At 42.0% G+C, this 23,856-nt stretch overlaps 1 protein-coding gene across 1 annotated transcript in view; it reads right to left on the bottom strand.

Moving 5' to 3' along the window:
- ENPP6 (ectonucleotide pyrophosphatase/phosphodiesterase 6) overlaps positions 1-23,216 on the bottom strand; it is a 34,384-nt gene extending 11,168 nt beyond the window's left edge. The window contains exons 1-3 of the mRNA XM_060246458.1: positions 22,763-23,216; positions 12,781-12,960; positions 2,082-2,193 (exon numbers count right to left, since the gene is read on the bottom strand). Coding sequence (XP_060102441.1) covers positions 2,082-2,193; positions 12,781-12,960; positions 22,763-23,000 — 530 coding nt within the window. The 5' untranslated portion in view covers positions 23,001-23,216. The remainder of the gene's footprint in view (positions 1-2,081; positions 2,194-12,780; positions 12,961-22,762) is intronic.
- Positions 23,217-23,856: the final 640 nt, after the last annotated feature.

Genomic DNA, 23,856 nt, shown 5'->3' with positions numbered 1-23,856 from the left:
GGATTTCTGTCAGTGGAGCAGGACTTCCTTGCTTTCCCATCTCACTGCAGCCCTAAATGCCCTACAGGGCCCCCAGGAACAGCACTGGTGGGCATTCTGGGCTGAAGAAGGAGGGAGGAAGTTAACAAAAAAATTCCTTCAGCAGAAATCAGAAATTTTCCACTGGAGCCTACACTCCATCAGTAGCTGTCTGCTATATCTACATTCCCAAATGTTTTACTACCAACAGTATTTAGCATTTTGTCTGAAACTATTGAATGGTTTGCATGCCTACCTTACAATCACAAAATTCTTTGGCTAACTTACACAGCCCTCATGTCCTCTTCTCCTTTGTTCACCCCAGTTATGTTGACTGAATGTATACTGGGAGTTCCATGCTTGGAACCTGATTTCTAGGCCCCACATTTGGATTGAAACCAGGGCATGCAGGGAGAGGAGGTTTAAGCCTTACCCCCCTATGCTGTTTTCCCTGCTTGAAATTGCCCTGGGGAGTAGTTGTCGGCCACACTGGGGGAACCTATGCATAAGTGCTAGATTTTTATCTCAGTAACTTGACTTCTTTTTACTTGATAAATGAAATGTGAACAGAGATTAAAATAAAGTGGAAGTTGAGCAGGAGATGACAGAGAGTCTGATGCAAAAACTTTGTAATGTGGGAAGTGGCCCTTGGGTGGAAGATTCCCAGGCAAACAGCAGCTTAAGAAGGCCCAGGGTGCTTCTGGCAGTCAGAAGAGAAGTTCTGAGCTTAGATGAACTAATAGTATGTCAGCTTCATATGTCAGCTGAGGGACAGCCTCTGCCTATATATGCCCATGTGACAGACCTGTTTTCCCCTACAGTGTCCATTAACCATCTTTATCATCATTGGTCTCATCCATTTGTGTGGATCTTCACTTTTCTGGAACTAGCAGCAAGCTGAAGGAAGGGCTGCACCATCTCTGCCCTGTTTGGAGGCCTTGCTGTTGGTTTTACTAGTCTTAAGCTGTCTGATGGTTGTTCTAGATTTTTATGGCATGTTGCAATATTGCTGGAAACAACTTCGAGCTGCAAAGAAAAGGTGATATATATATACCTCTGATATATTTTATCTATTTATTACCTTTGTCCCATTTTCCTTCAGTCATAAAACTCAAGTTGGTATACATAGAATTCCCAAGAGGTCTCCTGTCCAAGCACTGAACACCAAGGTCTGCTTAATTTATGTTGTGTATGTGGACTAATGATGCTTTTATTAGGGTTGCCAATCCCCAGGTGGGGGCAGGGGATCCCCCGGTTTGGAGACCCTCCCCCCGCTTCAGGGTCGTCAGAAAGCGGGGGGAGGAGGGGAAATGTCTGCTGGGAACTCTATTATTCCCATAGAAAATCATAGATAATTGATTTGCAGGTATCTGGGGCTTGGGGGGCCTGTTTTTTGGGGCAGAGGCACCAAATTTTCAGTATAGCATCTAGTGCCTCTCCCCAAAATACCCCCCAAGTTTCAAAAAGATTGGACCAGGGGGTCCAATTCTATGAGCCCCAAAAGAAGGTGCCCCTATCCATTATTTTCTATGGAAGGAAGGAATTGAGAAGGTGTGCCATCCCTTTTAATGTGATGGCCAGAACACCCCTGGAGTTCATTTATACTTATCACACCCTTGCTCCTGGCTCCGCCCCTAATGTCTCCTGACTCCACCCCCAAAGTCCCCAGATATTTCTTGAACTGGACTTGGCAACCCTAGCTTTTACCTATGTTCCTGCCTGGCTCATTGGAGCCTTTAGGTCAGAGCTTGGGGACTGGAACAATGGGCAGTAGGATCCAAATCCCTGCTGCCCAGCTCCAGTCACGGCCTCCTACTGGTTTAAATGATCCAATGGCGTCCTAGCTCAGGAACCTTGAACTATATATAGTTGGCCCTGTTGGCCCAGTAAACCAGTAAACTAGTTTCTCCATTACCATGCTGTAACTAATAAAAAGAGTTATGATCACTGCAACCATGTCTCCTCCTTGCATTGAACCCACTATATTATAGTTTATGTGCCTTCCAACTATACAATGGGTCCATAGCACACCAAGGAACTGAATAGCTTTTGGTTATTTTTACCTCAGAGATTCAATAGCATTATTCACGGCATTGGAGAAGTTGGCATCTGTTGGAACACTGTAGTATGGTAGGCAGTAGGTAGGCCTGATTCCAAGGATTTCAACTTCACATCCTAATGAGAGAAATGTTGGCAGTTATGTCTTATTCTAGATTCTGGACTTTCAATTACTGAAATTAATTGTGATGAGGCAAATTTTTGGAGGGATTCCTTTTCCTAGCTTGACACATTTTCTTCATTATAGAATTTGTCAAATCAGAGCTGAAATTGACTGCAGCACTTGAAACTGAAGTCGCCAATGCAAATGATTTAATGTGAAATGTCATAACAACCTAAAACTAACCCATGCTCCATATAGATATACACACACACCTAAATGTTGAAACTTTTGTCTGAAAATTTGATCTTAAGACTTGAATTCAAAGCTTTTCTGTGAAACTGACTGCCAGGAAGAAAAATGCTGATTTCACTATTCAAAGGTGGGATTTGTAGATTAAAGCTGTTTAATGAAATCCCTGTTATAATTTCTTCATTTGAGAAAATGACTGAATTTAATTTTTTTAAAGCAGCATAGGCTACCACAAAGTTGGGGCCTGACCTACCCCTAAGCCATACACCCTATGTCTCTTATTTTAATCTCCTTTCTCAGGGGGATTCAATTAATTCCTCTAAACCATATATAATTAAGATCAATTCCATTCATTACATTAAGTTCAATTCATTAAATAATACAATAATACAATTACACTATTACACAATTAGTTATTATTTCTATTCCATCAGCTATCCACTAGTCCTCTTTCCACTTATTCAGCATATATATATGTATGTTTAGTTCTCTGCCATATAGTTAAATTATCTATTCCATAATCCATCATATATTAAGTTCACCCTTTCTAGTTCCTTCTTCCTCCTCTTCTTCCACTATGAAGCACTTTCTTTCTTCCTTTCTTTCTTTCCTTCCCTTTTTCTTCTTTCTTCTTCCTTTCTTCTTGCAGTTCTTTCTGATTTTGTAGCTCTAATTATTGTCTTTAGCTACACAGATTATTCCAACGTCTCAAAAGCCTCAAAACGTCTCAAAAGCCTCAAAAACCCATCTTCAGTGAGGAGACAGCCGCAGCGAAACTGCTGCTCAAAACCATCTCCCCACCCTTTGCCAGCTATATATCTCCCAAGTTCTGTACTTTCTCTCTTATCCTTTTAGGCAGTACTATTCAGTCCACTCTCCACACAGTCTATACAATTTCCCTCCTGGAAGAAGACGCCATTCCTCCTCCCGTCTTGTACTTTCACTTTCAACAACACCCGCGCCGCCATTAATCTTCGTTCCACATAGCACTTTCCACCATTCACCACTTCTTTTTCTTTTCCCTTCTTTTTATATTTCCTTATATCTCCTTATTTCTTCCTTTCCCGATATTTTTGTACTATATTTTCCTCTTAGACCCCCTCTTTCCATCACTCCACCTCTGGTCACTCACCCAGTCCACTCGTTCTCACAATTCAGTCACTGCCGCCGCAACCGCTGTCCGTCCTCTACTTTTCCTGCACATTTGGCTCCACTCCGACTTCCCCGTCTCCGTCTTAACACTGGATATTTTTATTTCTACCTTCTTTCCACTCGGAGCTCAGAATATCTACCCTTCGCCTCCGCCTTAAGCACACACCAGCCTCGCATCTGCCGCAGCCGTTGCCATTTGACACCGCTTGCCGCTCGCCTCGCCTCACTTCGCCCCGCTTTCCTCCGCTCTCTGTTCTCCGTTCTCCGCTCTCCGTTCTAGACACTCACCCGCCGACTTCAGCTAAACTCAGTCTTAGTCATCGATGGGCACACGTGGGATCAAGATTTCGACTTCCAGATTCTTTTTGTTGTTTCTTTATTGGAAATCAAACGCTGTCTCCGTCCGCTCCCTTGTCCGGTGGCCCGGTTAGTCACCAAGGTGTTGCTGGGCATCGGCTGCAGGGACAAGCTGGGGTTGGATGAGGAGCCTCCGCTCCCCCCCCCCACTCCCAAAAAGCTCCCCAAACTGCGATGTGTCTTCTGACACTTCTTTAGGAGGTACTTCCCCACCGGAAAGTCCTCCCAAATGCCCCGCAAAACAGAGCTTCTCCCGGAGCTCGGAAGATTGCTCTGCTTCACCACGCCATTACACCGGAAGCTGTTTAATGAAATCCCTGTTATAATTTCTTCATTTGAGAAAATGACTGAATTTAATTTTTTTAAAGCAGCATAGGCTACCACAAAGTTGGGGCCTGAGTAATTATACTGTCTTCTCTTCCATTAAGTATAATCTTTATTTTAAAATATGCTTGCTTACCCACTTCTCTTCCAGGCTAGGAACAGACTTAATTTTCAGAAATAGACTTTTACCAAGTACTATAGCTTGGATCCTTATGACATCATGCCCCTCACACTTCTCTCTGGCTGCTGCATCAGTATTCCTTTGCTATGGTGCTTGCTTCCTCTGCCACTAGTATTTCCACCTGTCCAAGGAGCCCTTACACATGCAGAGAAGTGCCAATGATAGACAAAAGCCTTCACAGTGGCCAGAGAGAAGCATGAGGACAACATTGTCATTGGAACCAAGGTCTAGAGCACCTTGTATTGTAGTTGCTTTCTTGCAAAGTATTTTGCTTTGTGGAAATGGTTTGTCGAGCTGCTGAGTCTCTCCCACAAGAGCTTATTAAAGTGTTTTTGGCCACCCAATTATCTTTCTGTCACCTTGAGCCCTTTGCAGCAAAATAGAGTGTTTGGAGTCCTAGAAATCTGTGGCAGCAATTACTAAAGGGACGCATTGGCTCTGAACACAGGAAAAGCTGTGTTTTAATATGAATATATAGTATATTAAATATTAATACACACAACTAAGCCATTTAGTTTTGAATCGCCCAGGAGCCCTGAAAGCTTAGTGCTGTGATAGATTGCCTTAAATAATCCCAAAATGGAAATATACAGAGAGGGATGAAAGAACCTTATAGAGTTCTCTTAAACTAGATAAAGAGATATTATCACTTAAAATTAAACAGTTTTTCTAACACAATGCAAGTTTCCCCAGTGGAGTAAATGGGGGTTTACCAGGGCCATTTTTGATTGTGAAAACAGTGCTGGAGAATGGGTTTAATATTGCTTTACATTGCCTTGTGGACACAGGACCCTGCCCGCCTTGTGAGTTTTTTAAAATGGTGTGAGTTCCGCACCCAGAACTCCCCACATATTGTCTGTCTGAACACTCAGCTCCACCTTTGAGAATTAACACTCAAGGAATGCTGAATCATTGTGAGAAATTGTAGGCTTTCCAAAGTAGTATATTATTTACTGGGAAACTCAGAAAATACATCTTCTGGGAAATTTAGAACACTGTTAACATTGCATATCAAGAACCACTGATTAAATGTGACAGGATATAGGTATTTAAAATAAATTGAGTGTGATGTTTTTCTAATTGATGTCATCTTGTGAAAGGTAATCTGATCTGCAGGTGTACATTGTCATATTAGTTTGCATTGTGTGGAAAGGCACTTCCAGCTTTAGCCTCCAGGGTGTCTGCAAGATTCTAAAGTGGCATGTGCACAACCCGACAACCTTCAAGTAATTTCCATGAAGTTAAAAAGTCTTTGTGTGACTGAGGCTCACTCTAGTTTCTTTTCCCCAAGAATCGGGAGCAATAGATTAAAATACCTGTTGAAGACCACCTTATTCCCTCTCTCGAGCGGGTCTCAACAAATCCCTAGAATAGGCTTGCCATTTGCTGAGGATTGCCAGCCTCCAGTTGTGGCCTGAAACTGCAAGAGATATCCTGACTACAGAAATCAGTTTTTTGGAAGGAGGGATGGTTCCTTTGGAGGAGAGACTGTATAGCATTATACCTCACTGAGGCCCCTTTCCTCCCTAAACCAACCCCAGATAGTCAGGAGTTTCCCAACCCAGGCTTGGCAACCCTTCATTAGCCTTCTTTGGATCACAAACTACAGATTTTTTACAAAATGCAAAACAACAACAAAACAAACCCACAGGTAGGATTGCCAGGTCTGGGTTGGAAAACACCTGGAGACTTTGGGGGTGGATCCAGGAGAGGGCAGGGTTTGAGGAGGGGAGAGGCCTCAGCATGGTATAATGCCATGGAGCCCCCCCTTCAAAGCAGCCATTTTCTCCAGGGGAGCTGATCTTTGCCAGCTGGAGATCTCCAGGCCCCACCAGGAGACTGGCAACCCTACACAGGGGGTAGAGGGATGGTGAGTGGGAGGGGACAGAATGGGGACTGGCCCATGCAGAGACTTCACTGCCACCGCTAATGGCTTTGCATTCAGAAAGAATTCACTTTATGTATTTATTATTTACTTATAAAATTTCTATGCTGGTCCTTCAAAGTCCTACTTGAGGAGGCTTACAATGAAAATATACAAGTGGATAACCCACAACAACATGCAAGGGTAGGCTTCCCAACCCTCCCGCCCTGGCGGGGGACCCCAGAATTTCCACCCTCTTCCCCCGCTCCCCAAAAAAACGGAAGCGGGGGGAGGAAACGGCGCCGGGGAGCATGGCGAGCTGCCCCATCCCGGAGTGGGCGAGGCCCCCGTGCCGCCGCCTCCCCCTCCCCGCCCACTGCAGCTGCTCCTCCGAGGCTGAGCCCATCTCGGAGGAGCAGCCAAGAGGCGGCAGCAGCGCAGGCAAAACCAGGGGAGGGCGGAGGCAGGCCAGGAGCATGGTGAGCCGTGAATCCTGAGCCCATCTCGGAGGAGCAGCCACGGCGAGCGGAGAAGAGGCGGCAGCTGTGCAGCGGTGTCGCCCGCTCCGAGACGGGGCGGCTCGCCACGCTCCCTGGCACCCTTTTCCCCCCTCCCCCCAGCTCCACCCCAGTGTCTCCTGGCTCAACCCCCAAAGTCTCCTGGCTCCACCCCCAAAGTCCCCAGATATTTCTGGGATTGGACTTGGCAACCCTATGCAAGGGGCATCTTCTTTTACTCTCCTCCACTATTTCCATCCCTAAAAGCCCCCTATGCCTCTCCCCATTTCCTGATTCCTTCTCTGCTTCCCACCTACTAGTCAACCTACTTTTATATATCCCTCTCCCCTCACTATTTCCTCTTTCCTTGCCCTGGTATCCCCCGTATTCACACCTTACTCTGCTTCCTTTTCTCCTTCCCACCCACCAACAATCTACTTTTTATTTGCCCCCTATATTTTGCTATATTTATTTACTTCATGTATACTCTGCCTTTCTCGATCATGGGGACCCAAAGCATCTTATATTATTCTCCTCTGCTCCATTTTATCTTCACAACAACCCTGTGAGGTAAGTTAGGCTGCTACTGTGTGAATAGGCTAGTGAGCTTCTATAGCAAACTATGGATTTGAATGTGGGTCACCCAAATCCTAGTCTGGAACTACAGTGACTTTAACGGGTGGCTGCTACTGAACAATAGCAGGCCTGGATGAGTCATACAGCTCTGGTGGTAGCAAGTCACCGGGTGGTTGCCAAAACAGCCTTGCAAATGCTCTGCCCCCTCCCTCTGCCTATTATGGACAGAAACCAAGGCTTGAAGGCTGGCAATACTGTGGTGGTTGCCTTGCAAGCCACACAAAAGTCACTAAAAAGGTATTTATTTCTTAAACAACAGGTACAGCTTACATTGTGGGGGTGGGGGTAACCACCAATGATTTTCTTTTTCATGTTTTCAGGGCCTTTTTCAGGTTTGTAGAAAGATCTGTCTTGTCAGTTCATGGCTCTAGTCTCCAGATTTAAGTATCCTCAGATTTGGCAATATTGAGAATTAGGTATATTAACTGTAGAAATCAAGAAGCCATCAAAAATAGGAAATCACCCTATACAGCAGCCACCTAAGGTTACCCTGCCCCACAGTGGTATGATAGACATGCTATTCATTCCCTGTTTATTCAATTTTGTGTCACTGTTACCTATGGTCAAAAAGGTTCTTAAATTCTGAAGCAGTCATAGCTTCCTCAAATGCATTTAACGGCCTGTTAATTTGAGATAAGATATTTGCGCTGTGTAGTAAGTGATGAACTTGGCGATATTGAATCCAAGTAGCTATAAGTTGGTATTTTCTTTCTAAGTTTTTATTAGTTCTCATTAAACTGTTGAGGTTTAAATGTTTAAATCTAAAAACACCTTTTTGTCTCCAATCTTGAAATTCAGAAGTAGATTTTGCTGCTGGGAACCAGACTTGTCCCAAGAAGACAATCGCAGGAGGCATGAATATAATAAGACTGGATCATTTATCCACTGTTGGTGGGAATGCTCTTTGATTTTGAAATTTTGGAAACTAATTATACCAACAATCGAGCAAATTATTAACCATAATATTCCTCTTACTCCTGAATCTATTTTATTAAATCTATGGTCGCCTAATGAAGTTCCAAAACAGATCTGAATTAACAACGATGCTTTTACTAGCAGCAAAAATGTTAATTGTTCAATACTGGAAATCCACATCTTTGCCATCTAAACGGCAATGCTTCCTGAAGATTTGGGACATAATTACAATGGATAAAATTGCATACAACTTGCAGCAGGCAAATGTTAATTCTGAAGCTAACAATTTTATGTAAAAATGGTTTCCTTTCTTTGATTTTGTACAAAACCATCAAAATACTTTGTGTAAGCGTCCAGAGAAATATATAAACTTTGTTTATTATTAATAACATAGATTTGTATGCTTAGCAGGTTAGTTTAAGTTTGTGGTTATGTTGATAATGTATGATGTATGTGTGAAGTACATTTTTACAATAAAAATTTAAATTTGAAAAAAAAAGGTTCTTAAGCACAGCAACAACAAAAAAACCCCCTGCAAAACCTGTGAAAAGAGATGGTGAGGACTTCTTGAAGACCTTGGCAACTATGACTTCTGACACCACTTTCAATTCCTTTTTGTTTGTTGACTAAATGGTGATTTTCCTGAAAGTAAGGATAATTTAATATTTATATCATTTGAATCTCTAAGTTATGCCATTTGTATTATACCAGCTTTCTGGTTATAACGTTAATCATTTTGGTATGCAGAATCAATGGGTATTCTATTTACCCTTCCTCTTTCTCTCTGTGAAATGTATGGTTTTCCAGATTATATGTTTGACACTGAGACCTTAACTTCTGGCTTTTGCATATCTAAACACTGACTTCACAGTTAGATACTGAATGCCATAATAAATCTTTGAAAGCTGTCCAGTTCTTCTTAGGAGGTCTGAGAAACGTCTTGAGTGAGGGGAAAATGAAATTTGTGTTTGTTTTAAATTTTCACTAATGTTAAAGATGTGGCCATGAAGCCATACCATATCATCAAGTTTAAAAGAGGGAGATAAATTTTCATCCCTATTTTGTTCCAATAAAAAATAAGCTCTGTTGCATGATTAGAATATCTGTGATCCAAACTCGTATATCTGTTTGTCATACATTTTAAGTGACCTTTAGATTTTCAAGAAGGTTTTACCAAATGTTTATGTTGCCATGGCTTTGCAGGAATAGATAGCGGTGCAAACATTTAAAATCAAATACACCTAGTTCTCACCAAAGACACACCCAAAAAAGTAGATCAGATTGTAGACAAGCATCTGAACATATGAACATATGAAGCTGCCTTATACTGAATCAGACCCTTGGTCCATCAAAGTCAGTATTGTCTACTCAGACTGGCAGCGGCTCTCCAGGGTCTCAAGCTGAGGTTTTTCACACCTTTTTGCCTGGACCCTTTTTTGGAGATGCCGGGGATTGAACCTGGGACCTTCTGCTTACCAAGCAGATGTTCTACCACTGAGCCACCGACCCTTCCCTATGTATATTAGGCACATGCGACACAGAGGCCTGTGACCATACCAGAGCAGGAGTGGTGGATGAAAGACAGGGACCTGTAAGCATGTAAATTAATCTCCCTTTGCAACACAAGCAGCACCAAGACCTGAAGCTTCCAAGCTTTAACAAATATTCTGTTTTGCAAGTTTTTCTCACAATAATGAGGGCCAGACTTCTCAAAGTTTTTCACTATTAGACTATTTCTAATACACAAGCTGTATTAGAAATCTAACTTCAATCTCTAGCACCCATGCTAATTATGAACAGTTAATTAGAAGGAGTTCAGAAGCTCTGGGGATCTGCAGAGCTCCTGAAAGATTATGCTCAAAATATACATAAACCAAGTATCAGAACCTAGCAATCTCTAAAAAAATCATGCATATATGCTATATGCTACAGTTATCAGCATGCCAGTTTCTGACTTTATCCCACAGGTGAACACCATCCTAACCTTTCTTCTTTTGATACACGGTATCCCCTATTATCTGTCTTCCAACAGGCTCAGGAACAAACCTTAGATCAGACGTGCAGTCACTTTGCACGAAACGTTGCAATACCAAAGCTAAATGAAAATCAGACACAAGTAACAAAATAATCAGTCAATAGATATGCAAAGGTGTGAGAGGCCTCATCAGGACCTCTCATCAGGTGTGAGAGGCCTCATCAGGACCGCGCAGCCAAAGACATGAATTCTCGACAGCTAAACGAAGAAGCCGCATAGCACGTGCAGAGAGAAAGTACTTGGGGCAAAATCACTTTCGCACTCTCAGCCTAGCAAAAATAAATCAATCAATCAAAATAAATGCAAAAATAAATCAAATTTAAATCACTTTAATTTTTAACAATTTAACAATTTACCAGTTACCATACCAATTTACCATACCAGTTCAGACCGTGGGTTGGGACTCGAAGGAGCAAGGACCATGTCCCCATGACATGACATGGTATTCTCCACCTCCTGCTATAATTAGCCAGAGATTGTTCTGGATCAAACATGGATACTTCTAGGAGAGAGCAGCAGATGGGTAACTCTCTGGAGTGAATTAGAAAGCCACTGTAGGCATATTGGGTGGCAAAAACACAGGAGGACTTTAGTCTGTACCCTGCATTTCATCTTTTAAGGCACTACTGGCAGTGGCCACTGTGGGAAACAAGATTTCAGCATTTTCTTGAAGAAGGTGCTTTTAATTCAGAGGGAATTTAATTAAACTTGATACAAAGTATTTCATATCTTAATCATCGTTTTGTCTTCTTGTTTTTAATCAGGTAATTATTAATAATATTGTTCCCAGCCTGAGTTCTTGGGATAGGATAGTTTAGCCACTGAAATAAGTACCTTTCCCAGAGATAATTATTTGGACAGATGAGGGCTTGGATCCCATGGAGGATTTCTTCAAGCAGAAGGCAATTATCAGAGATTCTTCTCTTCTGCTGCAGATGTCTAACTTGCCCCTTGTGCTATTCTGGGAGATGTTGTGGGTGGGGGATGACATGGTGCTACAGGATGGGGGAGGCAAGGAAGTCATCCTCCATGGAGGGAGATCTCTTCCATGTGTAAAACCCTCCGTGGGATCCAAACCATTTTAACATACTATTGTTTTGGAATTTTTCTAACTTAAAGGCATATTTTGATGGATTTGGGGCTCCATCTATACTTTTAGGTTACATCTACATATTACAAAGTCCTTGGATTTGTTGGGAGTAACACAAAGACTTTGCATTACACATGTGATGGCAGATACCAGATCTTTTCTGTTTGTGACCAAAGTGGCTTTAGTTCTCTCCCTCATGGAGCTGTTTTCACAACTGCAAATTGCCCCATAGAGCTGCTGTTGGCTCTGTGCATGTAGCCACACAAGTAATGTGAGAGATGTGCATAGCAATCTAATGCATGTACAAAACCAGTATTAACATGGCACTGTTTTTGTACAAGGAAAGTTTACTGTTCTGGGCATATTTCAGAGCTTTGTTTCCTATTTCATGTTCAGTAGTTCCTACACTAAACCCAGTTGCCCCTCACAGAGAGTGGTTTGTAGTTCAGCAAGGGCCTGCAGTTCTAGGTCTTTAAACCTAAAAAAATGAATGGTTGAACTTTTGCATATGAGTATGTGGTTTTGGCATATATAGGTGACTAAAGAAGATTTTGTTTAAATGTTCCAGTCCAGCAAAGCACTATACCTACCAATAAGAAATGGTGCACATGAACAAATGGTATGCAAGCAGTTCCCTCCCTGATGCACCTACTGAAGCTCTAAGCTATGGTTGGTTTGGGTTTTTTTTTTAAACTGCAGTCCCTTCAATCAGCTGTTTGGGAAAGAGAGGCTTGGGGAGGAGCATCTGCTTGGAATGCAGAAGGTCCCAGGTTCAATTCCCAGCATCTCCAGTTAAAAAGGGCTGGGCAGTAGGTGTTGTGAAAGACCTCTGCCTGAGACCATGGAGATCTAGAGTTGCCAAGTTCCCCGCGACCTCCGGTATCCATAGAGTTTTCCCTCCCAAATTGATAGAGCATCCAGGAAAACCATAGAGTTTCCCCTGAAACGTTTAGAGCAGCCAGTGTGTGGCGTTGCCAGTACAATGACGTCACTTCCGAGTGACGTTATTGCACCGGTGGGCCGGCGGGTTGGGAATCTCCAGAGTGGGAGAATCCCTGCCCAGCCTGAGGGCTTGTCAGCCCTACAGAGATCTGCTGCCAGTCTGAGTAGACAATACTGGCCTTGATGGCCCAAAGGTCTGGTTCAGTATAAGGCAGAAACGTGTATTCTGTTATACATTGTCACCTCCTCTTACCTGCTGAAGAGTTGATAAGCACTCCATGCCATGTATGCTCTATTAGATTAAAAATAATACAATGTAGTGCTGACAAGTAAGAGGCTTGGGATCCCATGATACTCACCAGGCCAATAGTACATGAAGACTTTCCGCTTTGCTTTCATCATTGTGACCCATAGTGGCTCTGACCCATTCCACCAAAGAGGCAACAGGCTCTCTTGATTCACACCAATATCAAAAGACATGTTGGTGGTTGTGTCCCACATGTAGTTGCCAATCATTTGATGGACCTCGCAATGGCGACCTGGAAGGTAAAGGGGTTACTTTATATTCTGTCTGCTCAGAAATATTTAGCAATAATATTTTTTTTTCTGTTTTCAAAGCTCAGTGAAAGCATAGATACTATTCCTATAAGAATACTAGATAATGAATGTTACTCAGACTTTGCAAAAGAAGCAGCTAAAGGAACGAAGGTAAAAATGCAGTTTTGAAGAACTTGCGTTGCTGGAGTTTGTTTATGTGTTTCCCAGGAAAAGGTAATCTGTTCTCATCAACCATTGTTAGGACTTTCTAAAGCAACTGAAGAAAAGTTCAAGTTATATTAACTTTGAAGGAAGGCCTTTTCATATAGAGATGTCACAAAAGGGTTTTCAATCCTAATGTGAATCTGGCTTACTCCTAGATTCACAAGTCTATTCCAGCTTTACATCCATTGAGTTAAACACTAGATCAGGGATGGCCAAACTGGAGCTCGGGAGCCACATGTAGCTCTTTCACACATACTGTGTGGCTCTCAAAGCCCCCACCATCCCATCAGCCAGCTTGGAGAAGGCATTTGTCTCTTTAAATAACTTCTCCAAGCCAAGCCAGTTGACAGCTTGGAGAATGCATTTAAACTTAAAGTTGCTTTCTTTTCACCTCTCCCACCCTTACTATCCCCATCTATTTTCCTTCCTGCCTGCCTGCCATCTTGTGGCTCTCAAACCTCTGACGTTTATACTATGTGGCTCTTATATTAAGCATGTTTAGTCACCCCTGAACTAGATTAACATTGGGAAAAAAACATAATTTGCTACAAGGAATTGGTGGGGTAAGAGATGTGACTTGCAGACATACTGGGGGATTATCCCTCCCAGGTTCAACTCTGGAGAAGAAAAGGTGGAATATCCCCCAAGTAGTCTTCCTCCATCTTAAGTGGCTGTTCCTCCAATGGAAGAGGTCTCCTTAGATTAGAAAGAGGCTTCAGACTTGACCAAAATAAAATGTGGGGTAGAAATAAACTTTGCTCAATAGAGTGGTAAGATAGGGGTAGATCCACCTTGGTAAGTTTAGTTTGAAGGATGTGAGGAAGTTTGTGAAGCAGCCGCACCACAAATGCTTTTTAGATGTTTAAAAGTTCATATATTTTAACTGTAGTTTTGCTGCACAGCAAATGTATGTAACATGTGAATGTGATGCAGTCCTTTGTTGTGATTGATGAGTTTGTGAAATAGAAAGCAAAAATCAGTTTGGGTGCTCAAGCTCAAGGTGGTATAAACTTTAGAATCTCTTACAAATAATTTTTATTGCCACCTTAAAACCTATATTTTATTTATGGATGGCTTCTCTTCTGAAAGCACTCAAGGCATTGTATAATATCTATTTTTAAAAAATCCTCTCATAGAATGACAGACACCAAAAATAGTAAAATCCTAAAAAGAATGATACTATAGCAGGGGTGGCCAACAGTAGCTCTCCAGATGTTTTTTGCCTACAACTCCCATCAGCCCCAGCCAGCATGGCCAATGGCTGGGGCTGATGGGAGTTGTAGGCAAAAAACATCTGGAGAGCTACTGTTGGCCACCCCTGTACTATAGCAATAACATCTAAATCTGAAATCACAATTAAATGGGTTTTTAAAAAAATTAAAAATAACCTTCAAGGACTGCTAAATCATTAGGTAGATGTGACCTTTTGCTGAAAAGGTTAGACATTTTTCATCATTGCCTCCTAAAGACTTTCTCACAATCCTGCTGGAGAAGCAGAACTAATTGGCTGCAGCTGGATTGTAAAGGACAGCTGTTATGAAGGCCTTCTATCTACTGGACTAATCTAACAGTTTAGCTGACTAAACTACGGTACTTCTCCCTAACAAGATGGAGACCTTGACTATACACACACACACTGAACTCTGAACAAAGGAAGGAAGAAGAAAAACCAAAATGCCTACATGACAAAACTCAGGTAATACCTCCCAATTACAAATTAACCAATGACCAGGCTAAATGTCAGGTCATTATGCATAAGACCTTCCCTTCTAAAACAGGAACTTCTACTTGATGCCCCATAGGTCCTACCTATCTAACTAACAATTAGCATAGACAAACACACAGGTTAACTCTTTAATGACATCAGGTAGACCAGAGAACTTGTACACACTCCAATACACCTGCTATCCCCCCCCTCTCCACTCCATAGCCACTGCTAAAGTCCCTGTTGCTAGATATTAAATTTATGCCCCACAGTGATCTCAACTGATGCAATGACAAAGCAGACTGTTCTCAGGCCTTCATTCTAGTACACCTCCTCAGAAATTCAGTACTTTATGGACTACTTCTTGGGATAAAGATACATGATGATTTTGTAACCTACATGTGTGCCGCCTGATTTCATACATATGTGCCATCAAGTAATGGTAGTCTCAGCCAGGGTCTTTCCAGGCAAGTAGAAGAAGCAGAGATGGCTTCTTTACTCAGTTCCCTGAATATATACCTACTTCTTTGTACTTACTCTGCATTCTAGTGCACTATAAATAGGGTAAATTAACCCTCCAAGTCACTCTGTTAGTATGTGTTGATTCTCAGGTTGGGCATTAAGTGCTTTGTTAACCTTAATTTAAGATCCTGTCCCTTGTCATTGCCACATCCCTTGGCAAAAGGGATAGCAATTGTAGTCCACCTTTTTAACATGTATAATTTGATTGTGCGAACGGGTGTGCGTATTATTATTATATTGGTGTCATACCTCATAAACCCAAATAGGCAGTCGTGTTGGTCAGAAGTAGAACAAAATAGGAGTCAATTGCACCTTTAAGACCAACTTAGTTTTATTCAGAACGTAAACTTTCGTGTGCATGCACACTTCTTCAGACGAGGAAACCCAGAAACCTGACAAACTAGCTGAAGAGACACACCCCCTCCAACAACAGGTAGCCAATCAGAGTCCAGGGAAAAGCTCCTTCAAACCCGTTAGAGATCTGGAGCTATGAAGAGGATGCGACTGACTGCAGAAGAAGGGGAGGGGTCAATTTCCTTTCAACGTGGCAGTGCTGGGATGGGGGCATCCTCCTCCAAGCCGTCCTTTTACTCCACTCTATTCAAGCAGATCTGTTCACAGTCAGGTCGCAGTCAAAAGAAGAGACAGGGGCCTAATCCAAAGAGTACTTTCCCTATTAGAAATGGCCAGTTGATTTGGCATCAGGTGTATGGGCATTGTACCAACAGGAGAGACATGCAGAAATATGTGTCTCCGTGGAAGGCCAAAGAAGAGAGCTTTTCCCTGGACTCTGATTGGTTACCTGTTGTTGGATGGGGGTGTGCCTCTTCAGCTAGTTCATCAGGTTTCTAGGTTTCCTCATCTGAAGAAGTGTGCATGCACATGAAAGCTTACGTTCGGAATAAAACTAAGTTGGTCTTAAAGGTGAAATTGACTCCTATTTTGTTCTAATACCTCATAAACCTAATCCTAGAAATAAAGAATAAGTATCTAAATAAATAGACTTTTAAGGAAAGAAAACTTCAAGAATTTAGTGATCCAGCTGCAGCAATTGATCTGACCTGTCACCAGTTGCCAAGTCCTTCTTCAACTCACCCAGGCTATCCTGACAACTTTTTAAACCATCTGTTCGTTTGTTTTTAAGTCCCACTGGAGTATTCCATCACCACACATCCTATCCCACTTCAGCATCAACAGCCTCTCCTGTCTCTCAGAAAAGTACTTTTTAACACATCTCCCTGTTGCTGTAGCCTTCCTGATTACACTTCATTGCCTTTGACAAGCAACATAGGCTGGGGAGTTCCTATTTTCAAGCTCCAGTCAACCTAGATGTAATGTGGTGCAGGTTAAAGAGCTATTGACCCTTTATAGAAAACAGGGGAAAGTACTTCTTTATTACTTTCTTTTTAGTGCATCAAGTCTCTGGATGCTTGACCCAAAGAACATTTTTTTAAAACGATGGCTTGTGCCTTCTTTACCTGAGATGATAATCTTCTGTGGCAGTTGAGAAAAGACTTTTCACAGCAAAGTATAAACAGAGGGTTGGGATACTGGATAAATAAATGCTGTCTGATCAGTAGACTACTTTTGTAACCTCTTGATTTGCAAAGTATTGTTGCAAAAACACATCAATGAAATTTAGCAGTTATTTATGAATCAGGGTGGTATATCCATATGCACCTCATCTTTCCAGTGATATTAATCAGGAAACACAATTAATGTGTATTCATATTGCTGTGGTTTCCCCCAAATGATCCTGCAAGTTGCGTTTGGTGACAGTGAAGCATTCTCTGATATACCTACCCCCTTACAAAGCTACATTTCCCAGAATTCCCTAAGGAGTAGAAATGACAACTGAATCACTTAAGCCTCAGGCGTAGACATGCCCTTAGCTACTCCTCAAAGTCTTATCCACATTGTGTTCATGCTGCCATGTCTGATTACCTCACCTAACTTTCAGAATTAAAAGGTGACAATGTAGCCATTAAGTACTCATCAGTTATAAGAAAGTTTTGGATGATCCGGGTGAGGTAACCCACTGTTTCTCTCCAACCTCTTTGAAACCAGGCAAGGACTCCAATTCTTCACTAATAATAATGATAGTGCAAGCCATCAATTAGATATGCTAGAAATTTTGGATGTGCAAAAGATATGCTTGCTGGAGCAAGGCTAAGAGAAGATGGGCTGTGTGGAGGGCCATGATGCTAGTCTCATGCTTATTATCTTCCCTTGCTCAATAGGTCAAAAGCCTCAAGGGTACAAACTAATGAGTGAACTTGTGCTTCAGGCATTGAACCAGGAAGTTGGCTTAAATGGGTGTACCTTCATTGGGCTGCCACTCCCATGTAGTTTCTTTGATGGGTTTATTCCAAGTAGCCTGACTATCCCAAGAGTTGCCAACTTCTAGGAGGTGACTGATCTGGAGATCTCCTGGCATTACAACTGATCTCCAGGCAATAGAGATCAGTTCACCTGGAGAAAATGGCTACTATAGGAGATGGACTCTATGGCATTGTACTCTGCTGAGGTCCCTCTCCTCCCCTTAGAGTCTCTTTTAGGGGTTTATATACGAGCAAGTAGCTAAAGGGTAACAGAGCAAGTTGTTGCTTTGTTGCTGTTAATTACCAGTAATTAGGCATGGGCACAGACATGGAAAGCCCGGTTCAGTCCAGAACTTGTGAACCAGGCAACCCTGGGCTGAACTCCAAACTGAACCCCTGAACAAAAGACCTGCTCGAACTGAGCTGGTTCAGGTGGCATTGGGCTGCCCCCAGCATGCCCGTGTCATCTGGAAGTGATGCAAATGCATTGATCCCTCAATGCAGTTGTGTCACTTTTGGGTGGCATTGGGCCTGGCCCCCACCATGCCCACATTACCTAGAAGTGATGCAATCACATCAGCAACACACTTACGTCACTTATGGATGATGAAGGCATTTGGGGGCAGGGCCCAGTGCCATCTGGAAGTGATGTGTTGTACATGCAAGCCAAACCAAGCAGAAAAGCTTAGTGAGTGTTCAGGAGAAGGTGCCTTCTCTGAACTTTGGCACGCAAACTCCAAACCAGGCAAAGTCCAGCTCAGACTTTGGATTAGGTTAGGATCTGTGCCCATACTTACAAATAACATTACAGCGATGTCTAAATTGTAGGTCAGAAACTAAGGCAAAATGTGTGATAATATTTATTTACTAATTGCAGATAACCATATGAGCCCCGTGGCACAGAGTGGTAAACTGCAGTACTGCAGTCCAAGCTCTGCTCCTGACCTGAGTTCAATCCCAGCAAAAGCTGGGTTCAGGTAGCCAGCTCAAGGTTGTCACAGCCTTCCATCTTTCCAAGGTCAGTAAAATGAGTACCCATTTTGCTGGGGGTAAAGTGTTGATGACTGGGAAAGACAATGGCAAACCACCCAATAAAAAAGTCTGCCATGAAAACATTGTGAAAGCAATGTCACTCCAGAGTCAGAAACAACTAGTGCTTGCACAGGGGACTACCTTTACCTTTTTACTAACTGTAATTTTGAGCTTTACATTTTTTATATCTTTTAATGTGTGTTATTGAATTTACCTGGTTTATCATGCTAATGGACTCTCAAGGAGCAATACAATTCTTTCTTGTGACAGTGTAGAAAAAGGCATTGATGGAATCCCAAGCATGCCAGTGGTTTCAGAGCTAGAGCCTGCTAAACATCTAAATCATCAGGTGTGGTTTTTGTCCTGTTTCTTGCTGAGCTTCAGAGAGTGGCCATGGTTCAGTGGCAGAGCATCTGCTTTGTATGCAGAAGGTCTCAGGTTCAGTCCCCAACATCTCCAATTAAAAGGATCAGGTCATTGGTGATGGGAAAGACCTCAGCCTAAGACCCTGGAGAGCAGCTGCCAGTCTGAATAGACAATACTGACCTTGATGGATCAATGGTCTGATCCAATATATGAAAGCTTCATGTGTTCATATGGTCACAATTATGATGAGAGTATGTCAATTCATCCATTAATGGTATCATGGAGCTGCAACATTATGACCAATTTATTGTTTCTCAGCTTACCAGCAGCACATTGCCTCTGAGTATGGAGTTTCCAGGCTAAATGCTTTGAGACTTAGGCCACACACCCCTGATGTAGCCAATCCTTCTGGAGCTTACAGTAGGCCCTGTACTAAGAGTCCTATAAGCTCTTGGAGGATTGGCTACATCAGGGGTGTGTGGCCTAATATGCAAAAGAGTTCCTGCTACAAAAAAGCCCTGGAGACTCTCATGTTCTATTTGTCTAAGGCGCTTTTATAGCCACCTCCTCTAATATCTAGCTTTTTTGTGGCAGTAAATTCAATATATGAGGCATTAAGTGATGAAATAACATTTTTGTCTTTCCTCAATATATGGCTGATCAATTTTGTTTTGTGACTTCCAAGTCTATTATTATAAGGGCAAAAAAACTGTTTCTCTCCCCCACCTCCCTACCACTATGCATAAGTTTATAAACCTTTACCATGTCTCCAGTTGTCTTTTTTCCCTAAACCAAAGAACTCATGCTACAGCATTTTCCTTATTGCATAATTTATTATTTTAAGCAGCATTGTGTAACTGGTGGAAAAGCAGGATAAAATGATTTAAATCATTAATAAGTAAGGCTGCAGTCATGCAGAGACTTACTTGGCAGCAAACCTTTCTGAATAAAATGAACTTGTTTCTGTGTGTAAACATGCCTCAGGATTGGCCTGTACATGTACCTGTGCACTGCTATGTTTCTAAAGTGAAAGTGTTTTTACTGGAAAGCAGGGTGGCGATAGGGAGGTGCTGAAAGGGGGGCCACAGTAGCAACTAATAAATCCCAAATATGAAATTCAAGAGAGAGAGTATTAATTTGTCTTAAAGAAAAAGAGTAGTCCTGCTATACAACAATTTATCAGCTGGTATCTGGGCACATTTCCCTTATTTATATCCCATTTCTTTCTCATGCATTCCTGCTATATAATGATCAAGTGAGAAAGTGAACTTTGGAAACATTACATGTTACAATTCATGAACTGCTCACTCTGTAGGTGGCCTGTTAAAGCAATTGCAGTGTCTCTAGGGTTTCAGTACTTCATGAGTGGCCAAGCGAGTATGTAGCTGCCTAATCATAAAGTTTACTGTACTGTCATATGATAAGACAGACCTACCACAGCTTCAGTAAACCCACTTTTAAAGGAGAATCTCTAATGCAGGTGTACTATGCACAAACTGTGGTAGAAATGCTTTCAATGTAAACCTTTACAAGTCTTTTTAACATAAAATTATAATCATAACAGTCATTTCTCACTATGAAAAATTCCTGCCTGTGACATACACTGAAATTGTCATGCGTGCATGCTTAAATTTATATATATATAATTTGGTTTGCATATATTTGGTTTACACACACACATGGAAGATACATCACACAGTATATATCATAGATGCTCCTTGAGTGAACAGCAAAGAAATTATTTACAGTTTAAATTATCCATTTGTATGCTCTACTGCAACAAACAATTTCTTAAAAAGAAATGATGTTCCCTATCCCAAGACGGTTCTTAATTTTTTAATTTTGAATAATTACAAAATTTGGTTTGTATAAATTAAAAAAGGATTCCCTGATCCCATTACATTTTAAAATCTTTTTCTGTAAGGTTGAGCACCCATTTTCAACCATGAGCAAAATGTTTCAATCACTCAGCATAATCCAGTGATGGAGTATGAGCCAGCTGAGGAAAAACAAACATTCTGAGTTGGATCCCACATTTCTTCAACTATTGATGAAACTTTCCTTTTTTCTGCTGATCCAAGAGTGTGGTCCTCAGGGGAAAGTTCAATGTACCAAAGGAAAGGGCCCTAATTAGCAGAACTCAGGATTCATCCCTATGTATCCTAGGCTCATGTAATCAGGGCTTTTTTTGTAGAAAAAGCCCAGCAAGAACTCATTTGCATATTAGGCCACATCTCTGGCATCACTATTACTTCACACAGGGATTTTTGTAGAAAAAGCCCAGCAAGAACTCATTTGCATATTAGGCCACATCTCTGGCATCACTATTACTTCACACAGGGATTTTTGTAGAAAAAGCACATCAAGAACTTATTTGCATATTAAGCCACATCCCTGATGCCAAGCCAGCCAGAACTGCATTCTTGCTCAAAAAAACCCTGAGTATAATTATCTTTGCTGTGCCAAATAGTATTCCTTGAAGGAGGAAGCCATGCCAATACTTGGTTAATAATGCAGAGTGCTGGTAAGAATAATCAGGTTAGATTTTTCCATGGTGGAGCTTTGAAAATAACTAGCAACTGTCTGACCATATTACATGAAACTTTCTTTCATGATTAAAAAAAAAAGGCAAAGGTAAAGGTAGTCCCTTGTGCAAGCACCAGTCATTTCTGACTCTGGGGTGACATTGCCTTCACAGTGTTTTCACAGCAGACTTTTTATGGGGTGGTTTGCCATTGCCTTCCCCAGTCATCTACACTTTCCCCCCAGCAAGCTGGGTACTCAGTTTAATGACCTCAGAAGGATGAGTCAACCTCAAGCCAGCTACCTGAACCCAGCTTCTGCTGGGACCAACTTAGGTCATGAACAGAGTTTAGGACTGCAGTTTTACCACTCTGCGTCACAGGGCTCTATTACTTCTTTCATTATAATAAAGTTAAATGAACTGATGGCTCTCCAGTTCAAATACTGCCATACCTTGTCCAGCCATGCCTTTTTAACCATTCTTGAATGCTCAGGAAGAATGCACTGGAGAAAGCCAGTTTGATGTAGTAATTAAGAGTGGTGGACTTTAATCTGGAGAATAGGGCTTGATTTCCTCCTCCTCCACATGCAGCCAGTTGGGTGACCTTGGGTCAGTCACAGCCCTCTCAGAACACTCTCAGCCCCACCTACCTCACAGGCAATGTTCCCTCTAAGCTGAGTCAGTGTGAGCTAGCTCACCATTTTTTAGCCTCTGGCTCACACATTTTTGTCTTAGTTCAGTTTTTTAGCCTCTAGTTCACACATTTTTGTCATAGCTCAGGAGCAAAGTAATTTATGCAATAGCTGACAACTTTAATGTCAGTAGCTGATGAAGTAGAATTTCCGCTCACAAGACTCCACAGCTTAGAGGGAGCATTGCTCACAGGCTATCTGTTGTGGAGAGAGGAGGGGAAGGTGATTGTAGGCTGCTCTGAGACTCCTTCAGGTAGTAAAGGGCAGGATACAAAACCAACTCTTCTTCATCAGAGAGCTTTGTCTACACTCATCCTCTTAGTGTTACGGAACACAGTGACCTTATGTGTTTGTCAATAATAAAAAGCTATCAGCTCTTAACAGCATCCCAGTGAGAAAGTGAAAGAGTATACTCACCAGTCATCAAGGTGTAGTAGTTTGGGTAGGAAAGACTAGGGAAATCTGGGGTCAGGTAATCCACTTTCACACCACTGTTGACAATCTCTTTGAAGCCAGGCAAGGACTCCAGCTCTTGGTCGTTGATATAATCATGGCGAAGGCCATCAATCAGGAACAGCAGAAGCTTCCGATGTGCAAGGGATGAGCTTGCCAGAGTCATGACAAAGAGGAGAGAGAGGGCTGCGTGCTTTGCCATTCTGGTGGTTGCAGAGGAGTCTCTCCAGAGCACAGTCAGCACCGCTTGTCTCCTTTTGCTCTTACTCTGAAACCAGCATTTGAAGCTGCTCTCAAGGGCTGGCCCTCACTTGGCTGGTTTGATTCCAAAGTTTAAAGGTACAGCTGCATGGATTGCATACAAGCAGACTTGAAAAGTTACTTTCTAACTGCTGTGATATGATAAACTTTGTCTGCTGGGATGATGCAGGAGAGAGTAATTTAGTGAATACTAGCTGTAGAGGAGGGGGGGACAGCGGAGCAGGACAAAGGAAGTTCATTGTGTTAAGTCTAGTGCTGTCTCCCAGATATACAGAGGACAGAGAAATTATATAGTCTTTTCAGTGGCCTGTCTGTCAGATTTTTCAGATCTCAGAGGTTGTGGTTACATTTGAAAATTAAACAAAAAAATTTGTCTTAATTTTGTTTGAGTGTTGCACCTTATCTTTCCAAATAGTGAATTGATATAATTTTAAGAATTCTCTTTTTCAGGGCTTTGGCTGAAAATGCTGAAATATACCAGTGCTATTGTTCCCACAGGGACTGCCACAGTTTATGAGCTATTGTGAAGAAGAATGAATTTAACTGTGCACAAGCTCTTGTGTTAGCTTTTATTGATTTTGGTGTGAGATCTCAGGAAGTGGCATGTCTTTCTTCATCAAACTTTATCCTGTATGCATATAAAAATAACGCTGTTGTTTTCTTTCTTCTGAGTAAAGCAGGTGCCAAATATTGCCATGCTCTACATTTTTTTCCATTACCATGCTATAGTGCATATCCTGAGCAAACTATGCAAGTCAAAAGTGAATAAGGAAGCAATTTGGGTGGAGCAATGTAGC

Source organism: Heteronotia binoei, chromosome 9 (assembly GCF_032191835.1).
Source record: "Heteronotia binoei isolate CCM8104 ecotype False Entrance Well chromosome 9, APGP_CSIRO_Hbin_v1, whole genome shotgun sequence".
Lineage (NCBI taxonomy): Eukaryota > Metazoa > Chordata > Lepidosauria > Squamata > Gekkonidae > Heteronotia > Heteronotia binoei.
Note: the sequence above shows the minus strand (reverse complement) of the source record. Positions and strands in the feature narration are given on the sequence as shown.